Raw genomic sequence first — 14976 nt, 5'->3', positions numbered from 1 at the left:
CATCTCTAAGGGAAGAGAGGAAGGCGGCAGGTAAAGGAGGAAGGGAAAGTCAAATAATGAGCCAGGGCTCCATGGTTGATCCTAACACAGGGGCAATGTGGTGGTATTTTAGGAAATAAATACTCAGTACTGACTGTGGGGGAGGGGAAACAAGAGAAAAACAGATTAATGTGGATTGTAGGCATTAACCAGCATTATTAAAATGTTTCTTATAAAAATGTACTGAGCTACCAATAACCTCTCTCCTCAGCCATTTCTAAGCTGTGAAATTAATCTCTTTTAATCTTAATTTTGATTTAGTATTGTTATTCAGAAATAGATTATTATTTTGCCAAAGATGATTTCTATAAGCATTATGTTGGGTCAGTTTTTCTCAGTATCACAAAGAGACTCTGATCTGTAATACACAGTAAATGTACAAGGCCATTATAACCTGAACTTCTGTTTCACTTCTATATTCTTGATTTATTCAACATTTATACCAAACCTAAAACTAACGAAGTATATTAAAGTAATCCTGTCTTCATAATTTCTGATTTTTCTCATCTATTTTGTTATTTATTTTGTTACCTAATTACATAAAAGATCTATGTTTTCATATTTCCACTTAAAATGAATATGGGGGAAGGGGGGCATAATTTACAATTATTTCCTGAACCTAAAGCTCATTACAGAAGCTTATAAAACATTATTCTAAGTATCTGGGTCTTGATAATAATATTTGAGAAATTATCAAGTATATTACTTAATTCTCTAGCCAGTCATCTGCTTTTTAGATTGAAACATTGGTTGTTGTTATTGTGTGTGTGTGTTTAAATCGAAAAAAAATCGTTTTAACTTGCCATGATTCTACTCTCTCTCTCTTTCTCTCTCTCTCACACACACACACACACACAATACACACACACATACACACACACACACCCCACACAGGTATACATCCGTCAGTATTAGGTTGTATATTTGGTATTTTTTCACTATGCTTTTCCTGTTTTGATGAAATCATATCACGGAACAGGGACTGTGTTTAACTCATCAGGAAAGCCGGGTCTTTTAACTGCGTCGCACAGGATTGACACTTTAATCTTTGCTTTATAATGTTAAATTTCCACCTCGTATTGTCTTACATTGTCTTTTACTAGATGACTTTTGATGCTATTTTCCTCTCATTCCTTCCCACTTCAACACTCCCCGTTACCACAGACCTATAAAGCAACATCAAGGGTCTCCTGGGCAGAACAGAGTTGGGGGCGACCCTTGCCCTTCCCGCAAGCCCTGTGTTCCCGTGTAGCCTGAGCTACCCACTGTAGTGGGAATATGGGCTCGCTTAGCCCCAGAAGCCCCTGAAAGCGGAATATTTCTTCTGGTCCCACAAAGTATCAGCCCCGCTTTCCGTCTCTTCGCACCTGCGCCCTCGCTTGGGCCCCCAGCCTCCCGCACGTGTCCATCCCTGAACCGCACGCCGTTCTCAACCCCAGGGAGGTGCCAGCCTAGGGACAGGCGGTTTTCCCCGGCAGAGCCTAGGACGGAGCGGGACCGACCGCGCCGCCCCCACGCCCGGGTCTGTTATGCTGCAATACAGAAAGTTTACATCTGCCCCACGACTCGCCGGGACTGCGGGGTCCGGCTGGAGCGCGGTGGCGCGAGGCTTTTCCCCTGCGCGTCTGGCCGAGAGGGAGGGGACGGAGGGATGGCCCCGCGCGGCGGGAACAGTACTCACTGTGGAACAAACTGCGTCCATAGATCATGTCTGTGCGTTACACCAGAGGCTCCGAGCTCCACTAATTCCATTTAGAGACGGGAAGACTTCCAGTGGTGGGGGACAGGATGGAGTCGAGAGATTTTAAATATGCAAACCGAGAACAACATATAGGGGGGACAGAGAGAGAGAGAGGGAAGAGCAAGAGCCGAGCCCACACCGCAGCCAGATCCGAGCCGGCGGGTCCTCCGCGCCCGCTGGCTCTCGCGCTCGCTCGCCCTGTCACCGCCGCGCAGCCAGCATCCCCACCATGACGCTCGCATCACACCCGGACGCCGGCCACCACCATCAGCACGGCCGCGGCGGCTCCCTCCTCCCTTGCATCACCGCCGCCGCCGCAGCTGGCAGCAGGACGCGGCGGGCAGTCGGCGCGCGGGCGGCGGCGGGCGCGGGGCGAGCCCCGGGGCGCCCCGGGCCGGGGCCGGGGCCGGGACCGGGCGGCGGGCGGAGCGAGGCGGGGGCCAGTCCAGACCGACGGCAGCGACGGAGCGGGCGGCGGCGGCGGCTGGGGCTCCCTCAGTCCCCAGTCTCATACACGACGAGCAGCAGGTCGGAGCAGCCTCTCCGCGAGGATGTCCAGCAGCAGCTCTCCTCTCTCCAGCCCTGGGGGATCTCCCGCTGAGGCATTGAAGGCAGGAGGAAGGGGTCCGTCATCGGCTCGCCAGGCTCCGCGCCACCCCTGCGATCTTGCGGAAAGAGGAGCGGGTGGGTGGGCGTCTGGGAGGAGGGCTGGAGGGTGGCGGCGGGGAACGCGGGTGGCTAAGGGGGCGGGGAAGGGAGGGAGGAGGAAGGAGCAGGAAGATGGCAGAGTTACCAAGTGGGCGCCTTAGTCATGGCCTTAGCGGCGCGACCCTCCTGGAAGCACGGCGCAGGGGAGAACTCGCGCAGCTCCGCGCGGCCGGCGCCCCCGGGGCTGGAGCGCGGCGGAATGGGGAGGCGGCGGCAAGGACATCACACCCGCTCGGGTCCTGGGGGGAGCGGAGGGGGAGGGGGTGAGGACCGGCCGGGATCAGTCACTCGGCCAGTCCGGGGCTCAGGGGCGAGGATGGAGCAGGCGAATCCGGAGCTGGATCTTCGTGCCGGATAAAAGGCGTGGAGGGGGGAGGGGCCATCATGTGAAAATCCCTTTTGGGGTTTGGGTTTCCACTTTTTAAGGGTTAGAGATAGCGAGCAAGCTGCCTCCCACCCCTATATTCCAAGTCTAAAGCAAGTGGGAGCCTCCTAGCCCTCCGTCCTCTCTGGGATGGAGGCTTTACCATTCGCTCCAGTCTAGGAGTCGAGGCAGGGCGCGCGCCCGAGGAAAAGGCAGCAGTAAAAGTTTCGCGGTTAACCGCGGGGCCTGATGCAGAGGTCGCCACCACCAAATTGCTCCTGCCAAGACGCGGGCTTCTTCCAATCTACTCCCCACAAGATATTTAAAACCGCTCCAAGGCATTCAGGGATCAACCCCAGCCCACCCCAACATCCACGTCCACGCGCGCGCGCGGCGCGCTAAACGCGGGGAGAAAGGAGTTGCTGGGGAAACGCCACCGTTAGAGCCCCAGCTTGTAAAACGCGAATGACTGAATACGAAATAACAGTAAACACGAGGCAGCGCCGCGCAGGGCTGGGGCGCGCTAGTGGGGAGTCCCTCCCTGGGCGCTGCAGCAGCACCTCCTCCCCTCCCAGTTCCGTCCCGCCCTCCCCGGCCTCTGCGGACTCTGCCCCCGCAGACCACGGCCGCGCCAGCCGGACCGCGGGGCCACGCACAGGCCACCGCACTGGGGGTCTGGGAGCCTCAGGGGGCTCAGCCGCGGACCCCGCGCCTCGCGCTCCACAGCCGGGACTGGCGCTCTGCTTAGGGATGATGGCGGTGGAAAGGTGGGAAGAACTAAGGCAGGCAGACAGAAGCCACACGCTGTGCTGTAACGCCTGGGGTGGCTTCAAAAGGCCGAGAAGAGAGGAAAGGGCCCAGAGAGGAGACAGGGGAGCGCTGGGAGCTGGGGCGCAGCGCCTGGTTCCCTACCCAGCCTTCACTTCCCGACACCTGCTGCTGCCGCTGCGGCACTGGGACGCCCACGTGGGGCTGTGGGCTGTCGCCGCGGTCCTGCCCACACTGCCCCCATCACAGAGCCCGGGGAGGTCTCCTGGCATCAAGTTGGGATGAGGGATAATGACCCAGACCTGGACGCAACCTCCAAGACTCCTTCCACCAAGCTTTTGGTTCCTAGTTTTCCACGCAGCTGCAGGTCCTCGATGGTGGGGTAAAGGGATCAAGTAGAGGGTGCGTGCGTGTGTGTGTGTGTGTGTGTGTGTGTGTGTGCGCGCGCGCGCTCGTGTGTGTTGTCCATCCATTTAATGAAAGGCAGGTAGATGGGGCAGGGAGGGAGTGTAGGGAGAGAGAACTAGGAAAGAGGAAGAGCAGGAGAGAGAGCGAGAGAGCGCCACGGGGTTGGGGTAGAGGTGGGTAGAGAGAGAGAGAGAGAGACAGCATGTCCTCAGAGCTCCAAGTCCACCAGACCCGGAGGCCTGCGAGAGGAGCTACAAGCTCGAGAAAAGGAAAAGGGGTGAGCGGACAGACGGGATGCCTGGAGAGCCGGTGAGTATCTGCCCACGCACATACTTGTAAAAGGATCTAGGGGAAAACAGGCAGAAGATCCCGCGGGGGCCCATGGCCCGTGTGCGACTCTTGTGCCAGCGCTGGGGTCGGGGGTGGCGGTGGTGGAAGTGGAGTTGAGGAAGAAATTCTCCAACTGCAAAGAAGTAAAAGCGCCCAAAGAGTGGTGAGAATGGTTAACAGATGGATGAACAATGACAATGCCTGTGAAACGTTGTCTTGGATCCCGGTCATCTGTGGAGGAGAAGGTGGGGTTTCTTAAAAAAAAAATGGCCATTATGCGACTTAATAGTTGAATAATGGAATGTTTAAGATTGGACGGTAATTATTTTTCTATTCAAAATATGCCTTCTTCACGAAAATGACAAAACTCTTCAATGAAAGGGCCAACATTTAAAATTATTTTTAGGGCGGGCGTGGTGGCTCACACCTGTAATCCTAGCACTTTGGGAGGCCGAAGCGGAAGGATTGTTTGAGACCAGGAGTTCAAGACCAACCTGAGCAAGAGCCAGACCCCCGACTCTACCAAAAATAGAAAAATTAGCCCGGGTGGTGGTGCAGACCTGTAGTACCAGCTACTGGGGAGGAGGCTGGGGCAGGAGGATTGCCTCAGCCCAGGAGTTTGAGGTTGCAGTGAGCTATCATTACACCACTGCACTCTAGCAGGGGCAACAGAGTGAGACCAGGTCTCTAAATAAATAAATAAAAATTATTTTTAGAAAAATTAAGACATTTTTCAAACACAATTTGAAGGTAAAGAAAACTTGGTGTTATGCTAAATTCACTCATTCAAATGAAACCTATTCCCTCCTCTTTGCCCAGGTCCTACACATTTTGTAACCCAGCCCAGGAAGTGGCCACCTTGATACACAGATAGTCCTTTTATTCAAGGAGAAGGTACAGGAAATACAGGAAGGAAATTCCAGGGAAAAGATCCTAACCTTTTGTCCCTGCCTGCTTTTGAGGTCAAATTCTCATAAACAATGGCCTCTGATCTGTCTGTAAGGCCCGGTGCTCCCTTAGGCAATGCCTAGGGCTGAGGCTTTGAACTTCGCTCTAACCTCAGTGGTGAGGGGGTGAGTATGTGCACATCCTGGACAGGGATGAGCAACAGAGGCCTCTCCAGTGCTCCGTTAACCAAGGGAGAGGCTGAGCCAAGCTAAGTGCTGAGGCCCTGGCTCCACCCTCTTCCCAGTGCTCCCCGGCAGCATGTGCACCCTTTTCCCAGAAGATTTTATTCATTTTCCCTTATACACATCCACACATACTTTTAACCATCCACCACATCCTCATTGCTTGACAAGCTGCCTTCTCATCTTTGAGTTCCAGAATCACCACTTGCTGAGTAAGGCTACCTTCCTAATTGGGACCCACATTTTTTTTTCTTTTTGAGAAAAACCAACATATGGAAAAAGTTCAGCTTCTCCAAGGGAAGGTTGTGCACACATATGGTGAAATTACAAAATGTGATTAATTTGAAAGGGACAGCTTATAAACTGATAGCTTTTTTGAGTTAAATGTGCTGCCCTGGAAGACAGTGCTTTGGCACAGTTCCCCAAGTTTAGCGTTAAAATAGTGACTACTGTGTAAGATAATTCAGAATTAAAGGCACTTGAACCCAATTAATGTGACATTAGTTTCCTTTTAGCTTGCATCTTCAAAACAATGAATGATAAGAAGGATTTCCAAAACCCTAAAAAGGGATTGGTGTAGTATCCGTGCTCTTCCAATTCAAATGCCCATAGTATTTGGAAACATACATGTAGTTCTCTATATATTTACATACATACATACATGTAGTTCTCAATAAAGGTACAGGTCCACTGCCTCATTAATTTATAGCAGCACTGGCATCATCTTAAAAGTTGTCTATCACTAAAAGAGATGATGTTATGAAAAATAACTAAAACAAAATAGTGCTTCTGACACATTTCATATTACTTTAACATTTATTTCTTAGATAAAATTTTAATTTATTTACATAGTTGTGAGATATAAAGTTGTTTTTCCATTTTATTAACTCAATATGTCATAATATTAGTTTAGCAAAATGTTAATAATTTGCTGCCAAATATTGTAGTGTTTTTGAAAATTTTCTGCAATACTCTAGCATGAAGCTTGTTTTAAACAATATTGATAAAGATTTTTCAACAATCTACAGGTGCATCCTAACACAGTAGAAAGTCTTCATAAAATATAAGATATGTCAAAATCTTTGGTATCTCACATTTAAATAAAACAGGATATTTTATGATCATTTTACTAGGGAAAAATGAAAAGTTGTTTCTTAGAAGTACAAAAATACAGTATTTTTAGATAGTACAAGAATATTAGCCTCTTGCAGGGAAGAACTTTCATAGCACTATCTTAGTCAAACAATATTTAACCAGTGCTTGCAGATACATAGTTATTGTTCATGTTGTTTCACATAAAGTAACAATTTTGCTCCAGGAACAATGTAATTATTTTCTCTATTTAAGGTAAAATGAGATGAGGGGGATTAAAAATAATTCCATGATGCACGAATCTATGCTAAAATTTCAGAAAATTTTATTTTGATTTTGATTGATATGTAATTGACAATGGCTTATAAAAATAATATCAAGGTATTTTATAATCATTTGACTAATTATAAGCCAGTATTCTATAAATCAACATAATGTAAAGGGACATTTATAAAGATATATCCCAAGACTGAAAGGTATAAAGGCCTATAAAGGAGCTGCCTATGTACTAAGTATCATACCACAATGTCCACTCATTGTTACTTTAGGGAAATAACAAGTTTCCATTCCTCCTTGAAAAAGAAACTTAAAATATTTGGAAAATATAAGTTAAGCTGAAGAGTAAATCTACATATTCCATGTCAAAACATCCATTAATAAATACAAACAGCAAAACATTACTTAAAATTGCTAAATCATATATGTGCATGTTAATTATGGGTTAGATATACTTTTTGTCTATAATTATATACATATCATCACATAAACTTACTAGCATTGTCTATATAAGACACATAATGTTATTATGATTTATTGTAATGTGGATTTGGAAAATATTGAAAGCCAAGATTTGCATGTTGAAAATAACCGTGGAAGTTAAGATAGAATAAAAGTTATATTGGACTTGTGAAATACATTTTGAGGACAATTAACAAGATTTGGTGCTTGTTGAGTAATGTTGAAATAAATATTGAATGGAAATATTGCTTTGTTAAAAATAATAACAAAGTCATTTATCTATTCTTCTTTCTTTGATTGTCCATTCTCTCTTATACTTGATATGGCATAAGGAAATGTCCAAAAATGTTTTCATTTACATTTGCAAGACAAGAAAAGAAATATAAAATAGCTCTGTTCACAGTTTCAGGGAAGACCAAGTAACAAAATAATACAATTTCAGAAAGCAGCAATACAGCAGCAAAGTTTTCGCCAAACAGTTATAATTATGGTATAATTATATACCAAGGAAAAATATCTTTCAATCTTTTTTGTAAATTTTCATTTAAAATAATAGCCTCCAAAATAGTTTTCTAATTGACATATATATAGTTAATTTCTCGATAGATTTCTCTAGGAAGTGAAGTGTTTATTATAGTTATTATGGGACTGTCTACAATTCACGACTCCTGTCATAATTGCATTTCCTTCTAAAATGATGTTTTCTAATGAAGTGAAAAGAAAGAAAAGGTTTTTGAAATTGACAGAAACAATAAAATTCCAGGGGGAACTCTGAAGGCTGCCTTAAAAATCCTTATTGGCCCCCAGCTAACTGACTTCCCCGAATATCAGGTCTTTTAAATCAGAACAAGCAATTGATGTCACCACAATCTCTACCATCCTGAGCCACTCCCGGACACTGTGTAGGAGCTATCCATACCACTTTATTGTTCATTTGCAGTAGCATGCAGTTGTACATCTCCAGCAACATTTTTGTGACACCAGTCTTCACTATGTAGGACCTAGTTTTGATTTGTTGGAACTTATATGCCTGGCCTCTATATGCATTTCAGTTAGCAATCCTTGGCCTTGTACTATCATTTTAGAAATGAAGAAATGGGGCCAAAAGGAGTGCAGTGATTTCCACAATGTCATTTTATTTATAATATCGTGACTCACTTAGAAAACCAAATCTAAACAAACAAGACAAAAAACCTTGCTACACATTTGGATTGTTTCACCTGAGTTCAAAGGACAGACCAAATGTTTTCTTCACTTTGCCACCTACTCACTTCCAGTCGGAGTGTCTATGCCTCCAGCGCCACTGCCCGATATAACACGTGTCTATTAGGGTTAACATGAAGAAAATAAAAAAAAAGAAAAATCCAAAGGGAAATTATAGAAAGAAAGAGAAGTTTGTTGTAGGGAACAGTATAGGGAACAGAAATTCCATGGTGCACAGAAGGTAAAAATCAGGGATGGCAGAGATTATCATGTTATTGTAAAGTTTTACTGGAATCACATATATGTGTAGACACACGCATGCAACATAAGGAGAGATCAGGTGGGGAGAGAGGGAATATAATATGCAAGCTAAACAATAATAATAGGACCTCTAGAAAAAAAATACAATTTCTTAATAAGATTTTTATAGTGTTTAAATGTGATATGCAGAAGTTAGGAACACTGGAGTCAAGAACATTTTGTTTGGGCTGGGCACGGTGGCTCACGGTTATAACCCCAGCACTTTGGGAAGCCAAGGAAGAAGGATTGCTTGAGCCAGGAGGTCTAGACCAGCCTGGAAAACATATCAAGACCTCATCTCTATAAAAAATAAAAATAAAACTGCATTGGTGATGCACACCTGTAGTACTATCTACTCTGGAGGCTGAGGCAGGAGGATCCCTCAAGTCCAGGAACTTGAGGCTACAGTGAGCTATGATCATGCTACTGCACTTCAGCCTGGGGAACAGAGTGAGACTCTGTCTCTAAATTAAAAAACAAAAACAAAAACAAAACAAAAGCACTACTTAAACTCTCTTAGCTTATGTGCTCTCATCTGTAAGACAGGAATAATAACACATAGAGATATCTAATAACTAAATGAAAAGACATAAAGTTCTTAGCACTGTTACTAGCATATATAAATAAATATTACCATTTTTTATTAACACAATGATCAGAACTACTTATTTTTATGAATAGCATATGAAAGCAATTCCATAAAAGCCTAGTAGCAGGATAATAACTGCACACATATACCTGTAGCTATGGGAGTACCTGTACCTACTTTGATATCTATGTCTATACCTACGTCATCAAGCCACCCGATTTTTGTGGTTTAATATAAAAATGCTGGTAGATACCTAAATCAAGAAAGCTTGGCATACATCATAGCCAAGCTCAATAGCTAATACAAATTATATGAAAAACTAGGAAAGAGCAGAGGTTTGTGCCCTGGGTGGAGGAAACCGGAGAAGGCTAGCGGGTGTGAATGGGGGTTGCTGGGGAAAGCTCTGTGTGATGCCAGCTCAGAGGGAGAGGAGGGTAATGTAATGATAAAAAAGGAATATTTCAAGTTAAAATATGATAATTATAGAACATCATAAGACCTCAAACCAAAAACACGTATGTAGTACTAAACAGAATATTTTGAAGAAAAAAATACACAACTAGTACCACAGTAATAGCATTTAAAATTCTAAAAGATTATGAAGAAAATAAAGAGAAAATAACAATATCAACAACAAACATAAGTCACCTCAGGAAAGAACAAGAGTTAGATTAACAGCAATCTTCAGAAAAGTAACCCTGGGCAGACAAATGTCAGTGAAGCTATATCAGAGTGTTGAGGAAAAATTTTTTGAACCTAAAATTTATATGCATGTAAACTGTGGCTTAAATGGAAGAGTACAGAGAAAGATATTTTCAGCATATCCAATTTTAAAGAATGATTAGATGATGTACTATAGCAAGAAGAATGATGACTTAAGGAGGATTTTGCAATTTTATGGAAGCAAAGGTAAGTAAAGGCCTTATGAAAATTCATTGTTGTCTGAATAATCAAGTGATACATATATAGTGTATGGGGTTGGATGGGAAGAACAGAGAGAGGTAAATGTGTTCTAAGTATATTGTCTTGTTTGTTTAAAAAATATATAGATATCAAATATCACTAGATACTGTTATGAAATGTTAACATAGCTGTATATAAAGAAGTTCAGTAATCACTATAAGAATAAAACTAAAAGTAAAATGTTACTTAAGTAAAATTCAACCCATCCAATGGAAGATAACAGTAAAAAAAAAAAACAACAAATAATAAAGAAAGCATTGAAAAAAAAGATAAAAGCATGCTACCAGAAAGCATAAAAAAGATGATGAAAATAATCCTAACAAGAAAATTCGCAGTTTTCAATAAAAAAGCACAAAAAATACTAGGTATGGCACAACATAGTATACTGAAAGAAAAAAAAAGGAAAGAAACAAATAAAGAAAATACTAAAAATCAATGAAACAGACCAAAGGAATCAGATTATTCATTTGTTTTGTTTTGTTTTTCTAGAGAAAGGCAATTGTTACTCGAAGTCTTCCCGGGATGCAGATTCTTAGGATGGAATTCTGGATCTGGATCACTCGCTGACTGTACATAACATGTTCTCCATTGATGGGGGTTCCTGGAACAGCGATGCCCCTGGCATGTTATTAACATAACAGCACAATTGCTAAGGCTTTTGCTTGTGGAAAATTGGGATAGAAACAGAACAGGCTGTCCTGGTATATGTCTTTTCGCTAGCGTTTGTATATTAAAGTCAGACTCTGGTAGGGAAGAAGTAGGACGTTAAGGCTGGAGGTTCCGTGGTGTCTGTGCTTGAGAACATTGAACACTCAGATTTTTCTGAACCTTTTGTGTCAGTACAAGTGTCCTGTCTACACTTGCTAGAGAACAGCAGCCTCCACTGGTCTCAAACGCTGTGATTTCTTACCCTAAGGCAAATGCAGTAGAAGATAACATATGTGCCCTCCTCAACACCAACTACCGGGTTCAGGTTTCAGCATGGCTTCACTGGGGAAATCCTGTCCCTGTATGGTGAAAAAAGAGATTATTAGCAGAACCTTAGAATGGATCTGGAGGGTTCTATATACCTGCAGTACTAGCATCTCTAGCTGATTCACTGTGAGCCAGTATTTTCTTGAAATATCAAGGAAACAGTCTAGTAGTTTCGTAGTAGTTTATTGTTAGTGCTTATTTCAGGCGTCCTTGCTAAGTTAAAGTCTGAGTTACAACAAGTTCTCTTCCCCTGTGTCAAAACTCCCTTATTTATATCCATACTTTGTCCACACCACCCCTCTGTCCCAGCCTGGCACCTGCTGATTAATTCCAAGGTTCTCCTTTACTTTCAAAACACGGGCAGGATCTCCCCAGTTGGGATGTGCTGAACCTGGAAACTCATCATTGTTCTAAAATCCACAAAAGAAGGTGAGGAACTGAGTTTGAATCAGAAGTGAACATGTTATCTTCAGTTCAGAATATAATTGTTTTCTTCTATTTGAGCAAATAATAGAGCTTAAGAGTTGAGTTCAGAAATAAGAAAATAGGGCTAGTCATACTTTTACACACAGGATACATAATTATATTCGCACAAAGTTTTCTTTTGCCCCACAAAACAATTTTATTTTCACATTTGAAGGAGGCATTCCTCATGAATTTAGATAGCTAGCATGGATACTCCACAGGAAAGCTCATGCTGAATCTGAAAATTTTTCTCAAATTTGAAAATGGAAAAATATTTGTAATAGATGTTGCAGCTGTAGAAGTCTCTAGCACATATTGAGGATGACTCCCAAGAATTCCGGAGGATAGTTAAATATATTATGTGTGGAAATCTGCAATCAGGATGTTCACCTTAGGGAGTAAATATTTATCTTCTCTTGGTTTTTGTTTTTGTGTCTCCTGAATTATTTTTCAAATGACAAAATCCTCCAAGGAAGAACAGAGCTCTTACATAAAGACTCTTCTTTTTAAGCTTTTGTTTTTCTTTTCAAGAAGATTCTCTATTGAATAAACAGAGTAGATTTGCAAGGGAGAGAGAGAAGAAGGTCAGGTTGATTCATGGAGAGTCAATGTGTTGTACTAAAATAATTCTTCTTATACAGCCATAGAATATGTTTTGTACAACCAAGGCCAACGTAAACAGACAAATAATACTAATAATACAGATTACTTTTACAAATGATAAATGAATTGTTTCCTAGTAATTTCGATCCATAAAAAAATAGGGAAAGGGCTTCAATAAGTGAAAAATATAGATATAAAAATAGATATTTTGATAGACAGATGATAAATAAGCACCTGGGGAATAGTCATATGTTAGAATTTAATACCTTATTATTAGTGGTCTAGAATTTACTAAGTACCATCTTATCCATCTTTTTGAAAGAAAGGTTTTGCCTTTACTTAGAAAACTTATGTATTACTTTGAAGATGGAACACATTGTTCATGTTACCCTTAGCAATAAGAATTTTTATAATGTATTCTTAATATATACCTTTGACTCATATTCTTTTATTTTAGGCACACAACTCAGGATAACCACATACATATGGATAGAGGTGCATGGTAAGAGAATCTACTCTTCTGGAATACAGGATTCAAAATTAAAGCCTGTCATTGCAAGCAGAATTGGGAGACACAAAAGAAAGATGTAATATAGTTTTTAAAACATTATTAAAATATAATGAGTCTGTACTTTGCTTAAACAATAAAAAAATGCCAGTGATTTATCTTGAATTCTGACTTATTCAGGTAAGCTACTTTGAGATTTCTTGAAAACATCTTCTATATCATTTTTTGTTGTACCCCGGAGAGCACTCCCATTTACCTGGTACACATTATACACAAACTGTGCTTCCCTGAGGGCACTCCTGTAATAGAGGCACTCAAACTCATTTATCTCTTATCCTTTCATTATAATATTTTCAACAATAAGTCTTTCTATGCTGCATATTCCAGGGCTATCTGAAATCATGAAATTTATTAATTCCTCTTAAAATTGTGATCCTTAATGTAACTCAGCATAAGTCTGACTATGCAAATGAAATCAGTTAGTTTATACTTTAATATACATATTTAATGGGAGAGAGAATTTCCAGTTCCTTGATTACTTTATGAGGTAAGAATTTGTTAGCAACTGTCTCAAATAATCTTTTTTTGAAGAAGATTTAAGGGGACATCAGAGAAAAACAGATAACATGAAATCAGATATGGCTGTTCTTTGTTGTAGAAAACTTCATTTGATAAAAAAAAAAGCTAAGACACACACAGACACAAAGAAGCTTACGAAATTTATCAATAGAATAAAACATATGAAATAAGGTCAAACATAGGTCAAGTATTTTTCCTATTTTACTCATCTTGAAATAAAACAAGTGAATCATAATACAACCCAAGAGAGATTCCGGGTAGAGATCTCAGGAGAAAACTTGCATTTAGGAGAGAGTTTATGGGAGTGCCAGTTTTCCAGGCTCATGATATCTCATTTGATCACATGTTTCTGTAACTTCAAATCTTTATAATTTCATAGATGGTAGCTATTTATCCCCCCTTCTAAACATATGTGACCAATCACTTAAACATCATAAAATAAAACATGAAGGCATTTTAAGTGATCAGGATGGCTTAAATATCTATCTAAGTTTGAGAATACAATTCTTGGTAAATTGTTTATCATAAAAGGTGTTGGTCTACTCCCTACTTTTGAGCTAATCCCTTTGTCTCCATCAAATTACAGGTAAATCAATATGTTGGATTTCTTCTAAATTGCAGAACTAGGTGCCTAAAGTAACAGATTTCTGATAAAATGTACAAAGGATAAGTACATTTTTGATAACTTTTATTTCTGAAAAGCACTGTATCTACTCTCAACTTTCAATTAATATTTTTGCTAAGTATAGAATTCTGCATTGGTAATTGTATTCCACCAGAAAATTGATTATTTTTCATTGTGGCCCAGATCCAGGTTGTTATTAATAATTCTAATGCCGTGCTGATTCCTAAAGCTTTGTACACATTTTTTCCCACTGTGGTGCCTTTAAGGTATTTTTCAATTTCATTTATAATGCAGGTATTTATGATAACTTTTAATCTGAAAACTTTTGATTTTTAATTCTGGAGAAAGAAAGAAAAAAAAGAACAGAAAAACAGAGAAAGAAAAATGTGCCCTCAAATTGGTTTATGTTTTCGTCTATGAGTAGTTTCTAAAGTTTCTACAATTCACATGTTAACTGTGGTGATAGCAAATGAAAAGTAATAAAAATTTCAAAAAGTCTTTTCATTAAAAAGCATGTCTGCAGTAGCCCCAGGCACAGCATCCCAACACAAACAAGTGTCAGAAGTTTCTTCCCATATGTCTGTTTTTAATCAATGAGGAAAAGTGTTGGTATAAGCTTTTCAGCATGGAGGTGAGCTCCCCACTTCTCTTTGGCAATAATTGAATCACATGCTCCTGCCTAAATCAATCCCCAGCCAGGGCGAAAGAATCATGATGACTGGTTGAAGAATCAGATCCTTTTCCTCTCAGGGCAGGGATCTTTCTTTCTTTATAACAGCAGCTGATGTATGTGATTATTACCATGTGTTGTTGCACATTCTCTATGTAACGAATGGTAGTTTCTATAT

The 14976-nt window shown here is 41.3% G+C and overlaps 1 protein-coding gene across 1 annotated transcript in view; it reads right to left on the bottom strand.

Annotated features, from left to right (window-relative positions):
* Positions 1-2451, bottom strand: part of NETO1 (neuropilin and tolloid like 1) — a 109826-nt gene extending 107375 nt beyond the window's left edge. Inside the window, exon 1 of the mRNA XM_069467872.1 lies at positions 1721-2451. Coding sequence (XP_069323973.1) covers positions 1721-1748 — 28 coding nt within the window. The 5' untranslated portion in view covers positions 1749-2451. The remainder of the gene's footprint in view (positions 1-1720) is intronic.
* Positions 2452-14976: the final 12525 nt, after the last annotated feature.

The sequence above is a fragment of the Eulemur rufifrons genome, chromosome 5 (genome assembly GCF_041146395.1).
Source record: "Eulemur rufifrons isolate Redbay chromosome 5, OSU_ERuf_1, whole genome shotgun sequence".
Classification (NCBI taxonomy): domain Eukaryota; kingdom Metazoa; phylum Chordata; class Mammalia; order Primates; family Lemuridae; genus Eulemur; species Eulemur rufifrons.
The sequence above is the reverse complement of the archived record's forward strand: the minus strand, read 5'-3'. Positions and strand labels throughout refer to the sequence as shown.